This window comes from Drosophila elegans, unplaced genomic scaffold (assembly GCF_018152505.1).
Source record: "Drosophila elegans isolate 14027-0461.03 unplaced genomic scaffold, ASM1815250v1 contig_208, whole genome shotgun sequence".
Taxonomy (NCBI): domain Eukaryota; kingdom Metazoa; phylum Arthropoda; class Insecta; order Diptera; family Drosophilidae; genus Drosophila; species Drosophila elegans.
In genome coordinates, this window is record NW_024545578.1 from 13101807 (window position 1) to 13120586 (window position 18780).

The window sequence follows — 18780 nt, forward strand, 5'->3', positions numbered from 1 at the left end:
ATAGCTCAGATAATATGTAACCGAGCAGACTGAAAAAGTTTTGGCAAGCGGCTTTCGCTCGAAGCCCTTCGCCCTTGAGATATAAACTTTAGATACAAAGTATGTAAGCAAAATTCCCGTCTACACATAAGCTCGAATAATGGCCTGTCGTTTGTTTAAAATGTAAGACAACTTGGCAAGACCCGGGGGCAGATGTACGGGCAATGTCCGGAAATCTGGCCCCGAAGGCCATCCCTGGGCAGCTGCTCTCAACTCGCTGGCTCTTGGTGTTTTTGGGGCCCAGCTGGCCCATGCAAACGACTTTCATTTGGCCCAACATCCGACTTGATTTGGTGTCTGTTGTCGGTTTTTCTCTGCTTTTTTTTTTTTTTGGTTGTCAGGGGGACACCGACAGAGATGGGATCGGAAAATGTCTGAGAGCTGTGGGCGTTGTTGGCCAGTGGCAAGTTGACAGTGGTCAGTCCCGCTTGGGGCCACAAGCGAAAAAAAATTCGCACACGATTGTGTATCACAGTGCGCTGGCTAACGCAAACTATTTTCATTTTATTTCGGGACTTGTGCCGCGCGCCAGAGAAATGAAACGTGTCAGAGCTGAAAGTGTGTCATCGCCTAGCGAATGTTTGCGATACAATTCCCCTTTCGTCACTCGCCAACTGCCAGCATAATGAATTGATGCGATCAATTTCGGATGCAAATCACATCAAAGCCCCTTCATAAATTTCATTAAATTTACCCCATTATTTTGTTGCGCTAATTTGAGCGAAATATGTGTGAGTAGCTTAATCAAAAGCACTCACGGTGATGCATTCATAATTTCTGCGCTCTGCCAGGTGAATCTTTTATGAGATGCGCTCGAGTTGCGGCCCATTAGTTTTTGTTTTGAGAAAAAAATCCATATTTTAATAGAATGAATGCTGAAATGAATTACCTGAAATGTATGCAAAAGTTTGCCAGTATATCAAAATGTTTTTATTTCATTGAATAAATTCTTTCAAAATGTGAACTGTAATATTTATGTGAATAAGTTCTGCCAGCAGAGTAATTGAATTCAAGAAAAATAAACAGAAAAGAGGGATAAATTTTAAAAATGTTTAAAAAAAGTTTATAAAGTGTTTCTTTTCCCAAAAAGCCAAAAATTGTTTTAATTGTTTTATATCTTATGCGTAATCTATGTTATTGTTTGAAAAATCTAAACGTTATGGAATCTAATTCTCATGTATAGAATCTAAATCTAAATCACAACTTCCAGGTTGTTTTAAGATAAATCTTTGAACCGCAATTAGATTTTATTCATCTTCATCACTTTTTCATGAAACATAAATTTAATCTCAGATTCACACTACCCATCCCCGATGGCCACAATAACCCATTATTTTGTCCATTGGTTTTCCGCTCGCTTTGTCTTTATGATGGCCTCCCCACTGATTTCATCGTTTTCGGTTTGCCGGACTGCCTCAATAGTCCCAGGCAACCCCAATCGAATTTGGACGAACAAGTGGGCAGCTTAATTGATGGCCAACTGTGGTGAGGGCCCTGGGCGAACTAATCCATTCATTTCATGGACCAATCCCGAGCAATCAGGGAACCTAATCCACCAGGGGCCCAGCATGGAGCACCGGAAATGGTCCAAACGCACACACACACACACACACACTCGTCCATCTTTGTAAATACAAACACTCAAATACACAAACACACACACACTCAAGAGAGGAGCCAGCAAAGTGGATAATGTTGGTGAACTGACGGCGGCCAAGTCCTCTGGAAGCAGCGTTCTGCATGAATTTGCGGTCCTGTCAGCTCAGTCAGTCACACACTCATTGAGTTGACTGTTCCACGCCCCCAGACTCACAGCCCCTCCGATTTCATGGGTTTTTGTTGATTAGGGTGATCCTTTTCTAGTATGTTTTCCTGAATGCTTGTTTGTTTTAGTACACGGTTTTATACAAATTTCTAAGTCTTAGGGGAAAATACGTCTAAGACTTTTTATTATTTTACCAAAGGAATAATAAATACTGGAATTAACTTTTTATAAAGCAATTGCTACCGACAAGAAATGAAAACCGGAATGGTTTCAAACTAGTCATTAAAAAGCTTTATATGCAAACAACCAGAAAAATGCATAAAACATATATATAAATTAGCTTAATAAATTGAATTATTTTTAGTTATTTTGTCTTACAAATATTTAAGGCTTTTAAATTCTTAAGAATTTTAAATGTTTTGCATTAATTTAACCGCTAGTTGATTTTAACAAAATGAACAGCTTCTAATTTTTAGTTTTCTGGGATTTAAAACATTTTTTGTTGTGTAGAAAGTCTCATATGTTGTAAGCAATAAATTTAAGCAGAAAAGGCAACACTGCGTATGAGTTATTAAAGCTCGGAACAACTCGCTAACCATTTTACCAGGTTTAGTGTCCTAAATTTCTTTTCTATAGCAAAAGGCAATAAATTGCAGGCAAAACACAGACCACCCTGGTGAACGGTGAGCGTACGTCACCCAGGACTGCTGCTGATGTCAGAATTAATCCACTGTGAATGCAAGTGATGTTTATGAGCCTAGTTCCATTGCCAGGGTCTGAAACACCAACCAACGGTTTGATTGCAAATGGTTGTCGCTGGCAATGTCAACAACAATGACACACTGGGGACAAGTTGGGTTTGTCATGATGCCGAAAGGATCAACCGCAGCGGGCTTAGGAATTCGACCTTGGGGAAGGAAAGCAAGCCGAAAGCGCATGTGGCCTAGTCATACGGAATTTCCCCCCTTTCACCACCCGGAAAAACCTCAACATGCAACGCGAAATTAATGCTAGTTACTGCTGCTGAATGCGGCGGAAATGCGACGACTTTCCTGCATTCCCATACATATTTAATGGCAAAGGCACTGCAGTCGCCTCAAGCGAATATATGCGATTTCCGCATTGGCGCCCCAAAGTTTTCACTCCGGACTTTTGCAAGGCGGTGGGAGGGGAGGGGAGGGGATTTAAAGTGGGTCCGGAGCTCGTTGAACCCGAAACCCCATTGACCCATAAAACTATGCTAGGCTACCTAAATGCGTATTCCATTTGAGTTAAAATTGCCAAATTTAATCCGGCAATTTCAAATTCAAAATGCAATTCTCTTTTGAGAGATTATATTTGGTTTAAATCGTCTGCTAATCATAAAATAAAGTAGCAAGCTATTTGTGCGCTTCAAACGCTTTGATAGCATAATATTAAACATTATTATTCATGTGATTTGATAAACAAGCTATCTAATTATGTTAATTTGTGTGTCTATACAATTTAAATGTATATCATAAACATTGTTAATTATAAAATGTATATATAGCTGAAAAACCAATAAATACAATACAAATAATATGTGGTTATGTAAGCAGAAATATTCTTAATTTGAAGGCCAAGCAAGAAAATTTCTTAATCAACCCAATTTTTGTTAAATTTTTGTGGGGGAAACCCATCAAAAACTGTCATTGTCGCAATACAAACCTCAGAAACCGAGGAATAAACCGTAAAAAACTTTATCCGGCTAAATAGTCACACATCCTGCCATGTGTGTGCCGCCATTAGCATTTCATTGTGGAACTCTCCACTGCGTGGTTGACTTTTCCTATCGATTTTGACTCCTGCCCGACCGAAAAAAGTTTTCTTTCGACTACGTGTTTTTGTTTTGTTTTTGTTTTGTATTTAGTGTTATGTGTGTTTTGTGTGTGTTGTTGTGCAAGCCAGCCAAGGGGAAAAAGTTCCACAATTGTCCATAAAAATGAAATACAGAACGTGGGGGAGAGGAAAAAACTAAAACAACATCCGAACATTTACCATTCATAATGAAGTCATGACAAAGGCTTGGCTTGTTGTTGGTCCTTCCGCTGCTGATTGTTGGCAAAGTTAACCGATGTACAAAATCCAATTACTGGCCGTGTATATTCAACACATTCGTAATTAGAACATTTAATTCGCTAACGAGTTGGATCCCGGCTTTTAATTTATGCAAGGTTACTTTGCAGATACAGATAAGAATTAGGTCTTAAAACAGTATTTGTTAGTTTTTTTACACAGAAAATATAAACGTTTTCACAGCTTTCCAAATTATTTTTACTTTGCTTTGCTAAACATATATAAATGAACTCAATTTTATTCATTAGAGGAATTAAATTAAAGACTTTGATCAAGACAGAATTGCTAAGGAGCTTTTATTGACATCATCACACACAATGTTAAGAAAGCACAATTGTCTGAGGTACTTATAATCATCTTTCTAAAAATTGTTTTCGCCAATTCCATTGGCTTATCGTGCTGAGAAAATAAATTAATCCAAAGCGTACGACGGATGAATTAATTTTGATTTATTACCCAAAACTCACGGGAATTCGCATTCAGGATTCGGATTAAATTAGTATCTTGCTGTTTTAGCTGTTTACGTGTTGTTATTTCTCCAGTTTGGCGTCAACAATAAAAGTAATTGTTGTTCAGCCGTGGGAGTGAGATTTCTGGTACCCGTTTAATGCGTTCTGTGTGTGACCATCCTTGGGACTTACATTTTTATATCGTGCTTCCGGCTGCATTTGCTGTTTATCGCTTTTGTTGGCCATGTTTCCGGTTTTTGGGGCATGGGAAATGGTTGGAAATCGGGGGATTTTATAACAATGGCGAAATTTAGCCCGACACAAAGTCTGCCACTTGAATTTTGGTCCCTTCCATCGAGATGTTATGTGTTTTTCTCGCTTTTACTTCCCCGACCATGTTGTGCTCTTGAGAAGGTCATAGTTGATCCATTTATGGGGATTTCAATTGCTCATCTAACGCATGGAGAAATGATTTTTGAGCTGGCAGAAAAGTTTTCCCAGTTTGTTGGCTCGTAAATCTCGGCATCAAAAGTTGGAAGCATTGCAATTTAATTTAATTTCATGGAATTCCCGCTCCACTTCGGTGCTATATCGTTGCACCCACCTGGTGGCAACAGTAATTTGTTTGCATCTCTGTGGCAAGGTTTTCCATTAAATTTTTCCGCATACCATGCACACAACAAACCAACCAAAAGAGAGAATCAGCATGCAATTTTCCGTGTTTTGTTTACGGTCCACCGCATGATATATGTGTATAGGGTGAATGCGAAAACCCAATTAGATTACGAGCTTTGTGACACTCAGTTGTGCACCCAATCGAGAAGTCATCGTAATTCCCTAATATGAAATTTAATTTACATTGCCACAAGCTAAAATGAAGGCTACTTTTTGTTCATTTTAATTGTTTAGAGACTCATTCTGTGGCAATTTTTGAGGTCGTCAAGGAAAAAATTAAAAGCAGCGTTTTTAATTATGTGATAATTAGGAATGTTCATCAGCAGAATTTAAGTAATATCACCTGTGATTTAAAAATGTATACCATGTTGATATATGTTCTTTTATATACATATTTTATGTAAAAATATATACATGCGGAGGTATTTTCGTTTTGATATTTTTCTCTCGCCTGCGATTGGCCTTTATTTTTTTCTGCTAGCCAAGTGTCAACGTTTATGAACGCTGTGAAATGTCCAAAAGTATTTTAGAATTCATCGGACAGCAGATCATAAAAACATTTGACGGCTTGATGACAGAGCAGTCACCCTTTAAGACAAATATAGCAGATTTTAGCCTAAGAGAATCGAAACAAAACTTAGAAATTTTCAAAGCAAAATCAAAAAACTTTTAGCCATCAATTTATAGATAGTCAAATTTATTGCCAAGAATATTTATTTATTGTTCAGAATTTAATTCATGAAATAATTTCTCATTCATTTCCGGAGCTATTGAAAAATTGCAAGCCTTTTTTAAGTTATTTAATTATTAGTTGGCAAACTATTTATATTTAACAACAGAAACATGCCTGCAATCAATTGATTTCATTATGAAATAGTTTTGCATTGAACAACATTTGGTTTGAAATCTGGTTCCAATTTTGTTGACAATCAAATCGAATTCAAATCGTTTAAAATCTTTTGGACTTAAGAATTTAGAATTGATTACATTTCTAAAGAGGCATTCTTAAAATAAAGTGGCTGTAAATGTTTAGCCTTATTAAAGGAATATAATTTACTTTTATTTTGTTATTATAACCTTGAATGATGTTTTGAGTTGAAAGTGTTCCTTAAAATGAAATGCACTCATATAAAATGATAAAAGGGGATTTAATATTGTGAACGATTTCATTTTTAATAAATGCCAGTGTGTAAACAGTGTGTCTTTGATGTGGTCTCTGATTTATTTATATACTTGGATTGCAGAGTCTGTTTGAACTGGAGCTGGCTGGCTGCAACGAGGTGACCGAGGCGGGTCTGTGGGCGTGTCTGACGCCCCGAATTGTATCCTTGTCGCTGGCGGACTGCATCAACATCGCGGACGAGGCGGTGGGGGCGGTGGCTCAGCTGCTGCCCTCCCTCTACGAGTTCTCGCTGCAGGCAAGTCCAAATTGATGAGGATCCTCCTCCCACATTTCACATTTCACATTCCACACCCCAATCTCGATTTAATTGAATCTGCTCTTGGTCCCAACAGGCTTACCACGTCACGGATGCGGCACTCGGCTACTTCTCGCCCAAACAGAGCCACAGCCTCAGCATCCTGCGACTGCAGTCGTGCTGGGAACTAACCAACCATGGCATCGTTAATATCGGTAAGCGACACTTTGCCCCCCGCCAATTAATCAAATACCATGTGGAACGGATATCAGGGGGCGTATCCAATTTGTGCCACAGAGTACACAGAGAAAAAATAGGGGGGGCCATGGTTTTATATTGATTATTATTATTATTTCTAATTTTTATCGCTTACTTTTGGGTATCATTATAAGTTATTTCAGAACTCTAGGGATTTCATAATCTATTTTTAATTATATCAATATTTGTCAGCTTATGTTTTATAAATAGAATCAAAGCGGGAAATCTTACAATATTTTAAGCAAGGAGATAGATAGACTGATTTTAGTTTTATTAAAATTGAATACCAAAAATAACACTGAAAAATTAAGATGATTTTTGTAATTTATATTTAATTTTATTGATGCCATCACATTTTGGAATTAAAAAGTGATTTAATACATTAAATATATATACACATATATTTGCCGTGTGTGTGAAAAATGAATAAAAGCTTTCGCTTCGCTCTACAATCAGAATAGTTGAGCGATGGTTAGAGCAATTTCCATCGGTTGTAATGTTTAATTCAGCAATGTGGATAGCTGAATGGACTTGTGTAATGATGTCCCTCACATCCGTCCTGATAGTGGTCCAAAAAGAGTGTGCCGGATATCCTCCGGGAGTGTGCCGTTCGGAGACCGAGTTGTGAAAGAAATGCGAACATGGCAAATGAAATGCCCGTGTAGGGACCGAGCGAGTCCTATTCCTCACGGGTTTGTCCCGCTTCCAAAAACGGGTGTCTTTGGGGCCTCGTCATCGTGTCTAAACATTGCACTCAACTAATTGAAACTTTTTGTGAGACACTTTTTGTGCGATTCTGTTTCCTGGCCAAGAGAGTAAGCAACTATTTTTACATCCTTTGACGTCACAGCGGAAAAGAACCCTTTTCACTCGCAAATTGGCAGGGTCCAGCCCCAAAGAAGTCCACTTTTTATCTAGGAAATAGGAAATATCAAGCAACAAAAAAATATATGTATGAAAATGGAAACAAAACTTTTACTCTGAAATGATTTTACAGTCGCACAGCAAAAGGAAATGTAAATAAAAATGTCCCTGAATATTTGTGAGGCAAAAAATACTAAATAAAAGGGTTTATGGTCGAAAAACCAATAAATAATAAAACTCAATATAGGGCAGTATATACAGGAATTATTCTAGTGATGCGGAAATGCAATATACACAGAAATATTGTAAAAAATGTGATAAAAAGTAATTACTTGTTTGGTCAAACAAAAATACTTGAATAAATACCTTTATAAGTTATGATACCCTTTGGTATTGTTGCTTGATGTGAGAAGTGGGACTCTCAAAAATAATTTTAATGAAAATTAGCAGTAGAATAATTTTCAAAATATTAATAAACAAGAAGTAAATGTTTTATAAAAAGTATACTTATAAATTAGGATTTGTGGTGGCCATTATTCTTTATTGCCCGCAATATCTGTACATATTATATTTGATTAATCGAGTGTTTCAAAGCCAAAAGCGCCCTCAACTTGCTCTTTTCTTCTTGGCCATAAACCACTTTAATTGGCGGTCACATTGCCTCGCAACAGAGCAATTTTAAGGTGTGCTTAGGGGCTTTTTTCAGGCGCCTGAACGTAAACTCATTTAATATGCGATCGACGGCGAAGGCAAACATAAGCCGGGCCCACTCGAGGGTTAAGGGTCGGAGGTCGCGAGGGGCTGGCAGTTTTTGCTTTGCCTATGCACGCTGCTTTGACCTTTGACGACGCCCACCTGAGTGCCGAGTTCCAGGGAGGAGCTGCCTCTTCAGTCTGTTTGGTTGAGGGGGTTTGAGAGTTTTGGGTGAAAACTTTGCAATCAATTTCATGGCACGTCATTTTCTTTCCACCCCCCTCCATCCCCCTGCGCAATCAACAAAGGCCGTGGGGCTGACTTTCCCCTATCCTCGTTACACATTGCACCACAAATTAAGCTGCAGGTTGCTGCAGGCGCCCAGGTAGATGGCTTCCCTTTGGTTGGATTTTCCAGCCCGCACCCTTTGCTTTGCATTTTCCTGCTGCTACGGCTTCAGCAGTTAACCAGCCAGATTTCTGCCTGCCGAGCTGCGCATCGAAATCGAATTATTGCAGTTCACTGATCATCGATGCGGCTGCAGTCGCACGTTTTCCTTGGAGGAGGATGTGGTGGGATGCGCATTTCGATACTGATTTGCACAGGTGCACCTGAAAATGAACTCTTGCTGATTTTAGAATAGTTTATTTATAGAGATTCCACTTTAGAATACAAGCTAAACTCGGTAAAACTGAGATTTCGTTGAAAATTGTTTATTATTAACAATAAATCAATGAATTGCAAAATTATATAAGTTTGTCTTTAAACAATTGAATCGATTTCTTTTATCTTATAGTCCTATATGGAAGATCATTTAAATTATAAAATGGATTTAAAAAGAATTTTGTATTATTAAGTTGTTTAAAACAAATAAATCAACACTTATTCTCTATGTGTCGTCTATAAAAACTCATTACGAAAGGGGAAAAACACATCATCATAAATCTCTTCTTTCCTCAAATAAGCTGAAAAACAAACACCATAACTATGTGTTTTAAAGCTCAGGGATAGCGGAATATTTATAAAATATTAAAACACATCCAAGCACACACTGTGTTAAGCATATTTTGTGCTTCTGCAAACAGCTTGATGGATGAAGGAGCATCAAAAGCCCGAAAAGCCAGTATCAAATGTATAAAAAGCACATTACACATCCGCCCCGTAGAACAAAGATTGGCTGCGCTCTGTCTGCGTGTCTGTGTTTTTGTTTGTGCTTATATTTGTGTAAGGCAGTGGTCGGTGGGCGGGGCAGACGATTCGTGAGGACATAAGCAAATAGCCGCCATATTTTAATGGCGGCATTTTGTATAAATTGCAGCCCAATCATAAACTGTTTGCCCAGCAAGCATAAGCAAGACAACAAAAAACACAAATCAAATACGAATTCGAGCATAAAATAGGGACACGAATAAATGTAAGTTTCCATTTATTTATTTTGCGATTTAATTTAAGTGACCGCATTTCGGAAATACATTTTTAATTAATGGTCATTCAAAGGCCTCGGAAACCCTTAACACCCAATCCCCGAAGGACATTTTAATCATTTTTTTATTAAGCACATAATTAATGCAGTTAATTTTTATTTTCCGTACATAAATTCTCCTTTAAATTACAATTTTAATGAAAAAAGGTTTCATTTAATGGCACACTTTAAGTTGACTTTAAAATAATTCGTACATTCAAGCCGATTAAATTTTTAAATGTAAAATTCTTTAAACTATGATTATTTTAAAGTTTTTAGCTATTAAATTCACAAATTTGAGCATTTCTCTTACTGTCCAAAATACAAAATTTAAGCCTGGCTTTACGCAATATGGTCTCCAAAGTTTACACTAAGTTTAAAACTGGCAGTTAAAGCGCAACCTTGTACGCTTGGCGGCAACTTGCAGTCTAAACCGTTCTCAGAAGTTGGTTAAGCCCGTACGCAGCTAACAGTTTTCAGTTTTCAGCTGCCTGGCGTTGAACTTTTGCCCCGGCGGTGGCAAAACTTTTAATAACAACTCCCAGTTCGTTTCCGCTGGCCGCCGGCCATGAAAACTGCTGACACAGGGGCAACATCGGTGCCAGTGGGTGCTTATCACAACATCGAGAAGCCATTTAGCTAATTGCATTTGGCATCTAATTGAATTGGGCCAGGCTCCAGGTTCGGAGTGATGGCTCCGCTCACAGGAGACAGCGAAGACTCTGGTTGGCACTCGGCCAGAAACATTTTTATGGCCCATGTCAGCTCAACACTGGGGGAAATAACTCATAGCTCTGTTACAAGGCAGTCTGCACTAATCAAAATTGGTTTTACCAAGAAATTTAAGTTTCTGTATACCGTTTATTATTCCAAGAATTTTCAAAGGTATTTCCTCATATTCCTTAAGAAGTTTTACAAAGAAATTCCAATTTCTGTATACCCTTACATTATTTCAAGTGCTTTAATATAGTAGTTTCTGGGTCTTTGTACTTTTTTTTTAACTTTTCAAGGAATAGAGATATTGATAGTACTGTGTTTCTCAGAAGAAATTTTAAAATTTGTAAATTTAAAAACTATAATTGTAATAATATGAAAATTATGCAACACTCTTTGTGATGTTTCAATCAAATTTAAGTGCTTTTTTCTCCGTGATTGGGTTCTGTTTGGCTTGGGATGTGTGGCAGCGACTTTAGTTGCCACTTTGGGATTTGAATGTGAGGTGACACATCATTTGGCACGCAATCCGTACCGCAGGCGGAAACGGAAGAGCTTCTTGCTGGCTAGCTGAGCTGGCTGAGTGACTATTTGGCTGTTTGGCTGACTGACACATTGACAGGACGCCCTTGTTGGCCGCGCCGTTAATTGCCGGCGAGGTCGTTCAACCGGGCGTATGCGTGATTTATGAGTTCGCACGTGAGCGAGCGAATATCACGAATGCGAATGCGAATGCGAATGGCGAGAGTGTCGAATTGTAAGCGAAACAATGAACAAGTTAATCTGCCATTAATTAACAGTGTCAACATAAATGCCGCCTTTCATTTAGCAGAGTCCGAGCAAAGAAATAATGAATTGAGGCAACTACAAAAGCTTGTCGGGCGACAAATCAAATTCCTCTACATGGCCCACCAAGCTTTTCACTCAATGTGAGCAGCATCCGCAGCTGCTGAACAAAACCAGGGGCGTAGTCATCCTTTGTGTGGGTGAGTAAAACAACTGCTGAATTCTCCACGAACTTCTTTGTTAAATAGCGTCTGAAGCAATTTAATTAATTGGATTTAATCATCAAATCTTGTATAATTGCCTCTTAAATGCCGATTTCAGTTATTGTTGTATAAGATTTTGTGTTTCTCAATTTGTGAATTGTGATTACTATTATTACCCCCTTATTTCTTAATTGCCATGCGGCTGAGAGGCGTGACATTAGGATGTTGAGATGCTTTCCTAGCTACACTGCTAATGAAGTGGTTGCGGTTCGTTTCGCGCCTGAACAATTGCAGTTGTCGACGCGAAAGCGACATGTCCATCAATTTAACCGCAAAATGCACTATGCCGGGGCATCATACCCATTTCTCGATTTCCCCTTAGCCAAATTTGTAATGTATAATATCTTCAGTGGATGCTTATGATGAAACTGTAGTGGGATGCAGCGGGCGTCTGGAAAATAGGTAAAATGGATTGGTTTGTGCACCGTAAAAAGTTTATTAAATCATTTTTATTGAAATACAATTGAAATATGTGAACTGTGTTTTTGTAAAAAAGTATTCTCCCTCTAAAATTGTTCAATATTTTAAAAATGTGTTTGTTAAATAATAAGTAAGTTAACTTAAATAAACATAAGTAAAGTATGTTAGTATGCTAATTCTTTGCCAAGCAATAAACTAAAATAAATAATCGTATAAAGATTCTTAAGGGTTGCAGCAGGCAATGAAAATATTTGTTAAAAGAAATATTTAAATGTTCTATAATCTTTAAAGACAGTGTTATTAGCTTTTCCTTAGCAGGCCACCCCAATGTTGATTATGTTGGACTTGTAGGTATGCGCGGTTGGGGAAATTTCTAACCCTCTTGCTTTGGCAAGGGAGAAATTCCTTCCCGCCAAGGCATCGAATTCATCTTCATCTTCAGCCAGTAGCATTGCCAGCTGTCCGCCCCTTGGTCCCGAAATCGATAAACCTTCCCGGTTTTCAAAGGGACCAGGCTAGGGGGATAGAAATTCCTTGTTGCCCCGCCCTCCATCCATCAAATCCTAGTCTGGGTAGTGGGACCACCGCCGCTGATGGGCGTCCGTCGGGTGTCGTGTTTATTTAATTACATTTGCATTTTCAAGGCACTCGGATGTGGCTCCTGTGTTTTCGTCGTGTTTCTGGCGCGCTCTCTTGCTGAGCAATTTTTAATTAACTTTATTTTTATAAAAGCTCTTTGGGGGGCGATGGCATCGTTCCGCCCGGCACGCATGGTCCCTCCTGCGCTGGGTATTTGGCCAAATTGTCAATCAATTGTCAGTTGGCAGTGACCATGAACTTGACGTAATTTGCTCACAGTTGCGCCTTTTGAAGAGCAACCGAAGAGCAGTGAATGCGGCGACACGGAAAGTGCACTCCCAGTGAATTTCATTAATTAAATGCAGCTTCTTGGGGTTAAAGGGTTGAGATTGGAGTAAGAAATGTTTCCAAGTTGGGGTAAACTTTTAAGTTAATTTCTGCTGCGGAATAAAACTTCAAGGCAAACTGCTGACGATGGAGAAAAATGAAAACGTCTAATTAATAAACAAAAACTTTTCAAGTTTAAGAATTCATTTTTTTGTTCAAATTAAAAATCAGACTACGTTCTGGCCGACTTTGAAATATTAATTTTTACAGATTTACATCACTTTTTTTATGAAAATGGAATAACAATTAAATGAAAATGGAGTAGAAATTTGTTATTAATTAAATCGTAGCTTAAAATGTATGTTTACGCCAACATTCTTAGAGCAATTACCCCGGCGATAAATAAACATTTGTTTATCCTTAAGTCGTATTAAAGCAACTCTACCTTTGTACAAAATTGTACAATAAAATTTGGTTTTTATGAAAATCTACCAACTATATATTATTTCGCAAATTTTATAACTGTCGGATTAAGACTTAAATATACAGTAAGCCGTAAGATAAACTGCAATTAAATAGTTCAATTCTTTGCAATAGACAATGTGCATTTGATATTCAATGGCACAGTGTCTATGGAAATAAATAACTAATAAAACTGACAAAGAAGGCCTAAAATAAATAAATATAATATAAAATGCACACAGATTGCTTTAAAGCAGAAAATGTCAGTTAGCAGATAAAGGGCAAGGACAAACTTGTTTTGCACTCCCGCCCTCAGAAGTCCCTTCAACTTTCAGCCCACATTGTATATATTGTGAATGTACTGAACGTTATGTGCGTATATAACGTCAACTTGCATGTAAACAAGCAAGTTCAAAGTTGAGGGCCAGGCCACAAGGAACATAATTGCTGGCTTATGTAATGCGATTTGAGAGGCTGCCACATGCAGCAAGTTTCATGGCTAAAAGGGTTGCAAAACAGGCAAATGGCAAGTGGGCGAGTGAAATTCCATTTTAATTGCATTTGATGGCAGCCGAGACAGACTCACGCACACGGCATTACGGCGGAAATAGTTGCACGCAATGACGCACGCCGGAAAATCAAAAGGATGAAGAAAAATATCCAGCTGCATGTGCATTTAAACCCACACCCACACACAATATCCACTGGTGACCATCATCAAGCTACTGATTTTCCTACTGATGATGTTGTCAATTGCCGACATCTGGGGCCCTAAACAGAGCTCCAAGTCTCTATTTATACCGGCCATAATATATATATAGTGTCAGGCATCCATATGCAGCTCAGGATGACACCACCACCGCCTTGCGGGGAAAGTGGCAGCTGCTGGAGATTTTCTGTCACTTTCACCGGACTGCGGAGAAAGTGTCAAGTGAAATTATACACAAAAGTCAAACTAGGGCAAGACCTGACACAAGCTTCTGGCTAATTTAAAATTACCTTTGATATATGTAAAGCTAAGGGCAAATGTGAGGTGTCTAAAATTGCAAGCCACTTTAAAGTTCCCATTATAAAGGCCTATCAGAAAAACTTAACAAATAATTGCCTTTAGAACGTATTGTAGAACGTATCGTAAATCAGTATTTACTTAGAGGTATAGAGGTATACTTTCCAAGCAAAAGCAATAAAAAACTTTGAATAAACTACAGATTTCTACTCGAACACTTAAAAAGCCGAACAAAGCAAAAAAAGCATTTATTCTGCACCAATTCTCAGCAATTAAAAGGCACATCCTAAGTCAAACTGGAGCAATTTAACTTTAACTGGAGAGGAGTAATTGACGTCATTTAAGTTTATAGTGGAAATGCTCAAGAAGCAGAGCGGAAGAACTCGTTGGCCAGTACAAGAACTGACAACAGGGCACAAAACTGGGTTAACAATTTTTTCCTATTTTTTTTTTGCTTGTGAAAAGGCCGGGAAAATATGTGAGCTAAGTCACAAGGGAGGGCTTTAGAAGGAGCTCCGGCCAACTGCCAATCAAATTCGCACACACAAGAACGATGTGCGTGGAAAATGGTGGAAAACGTGGGAAAGCGCAGGAAAACTATGCTTGCAGACTGAGCAGAGACGTATGTAGAAGGATCCAGCACACGGGGACTATTAGTCGTCAATCCAGCTGAGCGCTTTAAATGCATTTTTAATAAAGCCTCCCCAAACAAATAGGACTCTGTGGGTCAATTGGGTTTTAAGAAATTAACTATTAAATTATGCTAGTTCATTCATACTTTAAAAATTAGCTTAAAACCATGAACATTTAATTAATATAAAAAGTTACCTATTAATGGCATAAAACGTATCTCGAGTAATAACTTATGGCTCTACTTATTCTGTTCAAGATGTGTATTCTACATAATTAGGGTATTATTCATGTGCTTTCATATTAGACATCTATGCACATCAACTTTGATTGAGCTTAACCCAAGACAAATCCAATCTCAAAATAATAAATATTTTCTCGAAAACATAGTAATCTCAATTACCGATTTGACAAGCAAACCTTGTCGAAAGCACAGCAAACAAAATTATTCTGATTGAAATTGTTCGGCTGCAGTGAATTCTGTCAGACTGCCAAAAGAATCGTAATTGTAGCTACATCTTATTTTCGTCGATTTCGCTGAGGCACGCTTTCAAAGTTTTTTTCTATCGCCTTTTGGCGAATTCGTTCTGTCTCATTTGCATAAATTAATGCAAAATTTATGGTTATAACAACCCAGAATATATATAAACGTATACAACACATGAATTTATGATTAGCATAGTTGAATGTACTAAATTCTTTCAAGGTTGTAGATGCTAGCCGCAAATAATGTAGAAATGTTTTTATGTTCCTTTTAAAATATTAAAAGATGATCTTTCTTTTGGTTTAAAGTGAAATAAAGTTATTAAGAAATACATGAATACCTTATTTTTCATTGTTGAGCGGCTTTTACGTTGCGTTCTTTAACTTTAAAGAAACTCATCATCAGTATAATCTTTGTTAAAAGTATGAGAATGGGTAATAAATCCTATACTTAATTTGTAATTTCTGGTTATAAAATCCTCTTTCTGTTCAAAAACCACATGCTTTAATTTTGTTTTTTTTTTTAAATTTTTTTTTTAATTGTACCGACTGCTTGACTTTTACAAGACCCCTAACCCCAATTGGAGCTAATCTGCCATTGCGTAACCTCAACGCAATTCGCGGTACTTAATGCCCACTTTTTCCACCCACTTCCCACCCACTTTCCACCCACTTTCCACCCACTTTCCACCCACTTTCCGCCCACTTCCTTCCCGTTTTCCATGGCAACTGTAATGAGGGGGAACCCTAATGAGGCCTGCACGTTTCGAACATTATTTGCCTATGCGAGGGGACTCAGCTCGCGAATCGCGACTCGCGACCCCCGACCCCCAGACGACCTTTCCCTGCTCATTTACGCATTCATTGTTTGGCCTCAAAGTTTGCCGGTAATTGACAGGCCACTTAAACCCTAAAGCGGTTAAGCCTCAGTTCCCAGAAGCCCGGGAAATTGGGTAAGATTTATTTTAGGACTGCAGCTTCGTTAAATCCGAGATGAGGCGAAACTTAAACTATCTAGAAACCTGGTTGCTCAGCATTAAAAGATTCGTGGAGACTTTAATTAACTATTCTTCTGCGTTATTAAGTTTACTAAAACTAAGAATAAATATAGGACTTGGGCTCTTAAAGTTTTTCGTTAGCTTAGCTCTTTTAGCACTTTCTCCTTTAGTAAATACATAGGAATTTTAAAGTGTAAAATTTAAAGTATTAAAGTATGCTTATTAATGCCTGATTTAATTTAAAATAAACGATTGAAAATGTTACAAAGTGTTTATTGACATGGAAATCAGATTCAAGGCAAAGTATCTGCTCAATGGGGTGTTTATTGTTAACTTTCTGTGGCTGCAGTCGATTCTTTGAGGGCAATTCATTTGTTAGGAAACCATTTCGAATATTATATTATCTGAGAAGCCGAAAGGCGACTTTGGTATGTTTCGATTCGGCAAGATCTGATTAAGCTAAAATGCTTTCATCCTGCTACTGCTACTGCTGCTGCTGCTGCCGCTGCTTTATTTAATATACTCGTAAAAGTTTTGTTGCCACAGTGAAATTTCATGGCAATTTCCCCTGCTCCACTTTCGAGTAATTGGCATAATGACTGCCATCTACGTCCACTGCCACTAGCAGGAAACTGAACTTAAACTTTAAGCAGCTTGGGTAGAGTTCGCCTGAATGAGCTTTAATTTGCTCGGCAAGAGTCTGAAAATCGGCTTTAAATATTGATTTGAGTTTGACTGGCATCGGCCAGAAATGATTTAAATTTATCGCTTCTCAGTTTTGGTCGCAGAAAAGTTTTAACTTTCCTAATAAATTTTACTCATTTTGTGAAACACTTTGAACTAATGGTTTTTCTCAAAGTTGCTGGCCAAACTTGAATTACTTTATAATCTTCCAAAGTCTTAGTGATTTGTAAACAACCTTAAGATCATATACCTTTTATTAGTTGATTTCTAATAGCACAGTTTTTGACGTATGCGTAATATTCACATCACGCATACGCAACGTAACACAATTATGTATTGACTGAGTAGGGAAAACATTGAGCAAATGCAATTTTCCCCCATTGACCCCAAACGAGGCAATTTGAAAAATCAGCAATCATCAAATGAATGTCATAAACAAATGCTAACCGTTATGTGAGCATAACTTTTCTCATGTGAATGCGAAATAGCCCGAAAAATCAATAAAAATCGTTGGCATGCCAAAAGTAGGAGAATGAAAGCCATGACAAGAGGCAAAAGCTGCCAATAAACGTGGAATTTGTGAGTTGTCCCAGTGCTGGGGCAGAAAGAATTTCAAGAAGTTTCTTTTTTGTTGGTGGAAAACCAACAAAAGTTCACTGGAAAGTATAAAAATACACACATTTGGGCCATTGTTCAATCGAAACCGTATGCTCGCAAAACTTTTTGTTAATGAAAAAAATCAAATTCGAACCTTCGTCGACGACAGTCCAAATGTATTATTTTTTCTTGGTTCTTTGTGTGTGGAAAATGGGAAAAGTGAACACGTTGGCCTGGGAAAACAGAAGCTGAATGCCAAACGAGGCTCGCATAAACGTCGCTAGTTGTTATGGGACATGTAAATGTATCTCATGGCTACAGATACACAAGTTACAAGTTGTTTGCCCGACATGTTTGTGTTCCCCGCCCCCGCCCCCGTCCCGCCCCGTTCCCACGTCCTTCTATTGACACTTGTCTCTGTCTCAACGAGTGCGTGTGCTGGGGGAACATAAGCCCACGATTTGGGACACTATTTTTGATGCGCTGTCCTGTCGAGCGCGAGTTTCCCATTTCCATATCAGGCAGCCAGGTAGACTTTGCTCTCCCACGGTTCATAATCCGACGAAAATTCCCGGAAAATGAACCCAATTTATTCATAGAACGAATGAATCATTACCAACTTTGGCGACTCGTAATTTGTTTTTCCCAACCTATCGCACAGCAGGAATAAATAGAAAGTCAATAATGAGATGGAGCTGGTTGAGCATGTTTGGAGAAGAGAAAATACAGTCAAACGAAAACACTTTTTCTACAATCAGTGAGCTTTGATTTCTGGTAGTGACCCATTACATAATCTACAACTCTCTCTTGATCTCGTCAGGGTAACCGTTTCAAGATTAAATTATATTTACTAGATTGCCATTCAATTCCTTATCAATAAATTGTTGTATATATTGTTGTATCACACAGACAGTCTGAAGTGAAGGCAACTACCTTGATTCTATATAAAAATAGTCACTTAAATATTTATTTTTAAATCTTACTAATTTGGAAGTATTAGGGGAAGTAGTAAAGCACTTTTTTTTAGTAGATTATGATCCATATTAAAATATATTCTAGCATATCGTTAAATTTACAAACCTTTGTGCATTTTAAATTTTCATTATGAAAC

The 18780-nt window shown here is 38.0% G+C and overlaps 1 protein-coding gene across 1 annotated transcript in view; it reads left to right on the top strand.

Moving 5' to 3' along the window:
- Positions 1–18780, top strand: part of LOC108135603 (F-box/LRR-repeat protein 16) — a 36416-nt gene that overhangs the window by 8010 nt on the left and 9626 nt on the right. The window contains exons 3-4 of the mRNA XM_017256415.2: positions 6270–6443; positions 6541–6658. Coding sequence (XP_017111904.1) covers positions 6270–6443; positions 6541–6658 — 292 coding nt within the window. The remainder of the gene's footprint in view (positions 1–6269; positions 6444–6540; positions 6659–18780) is intronic.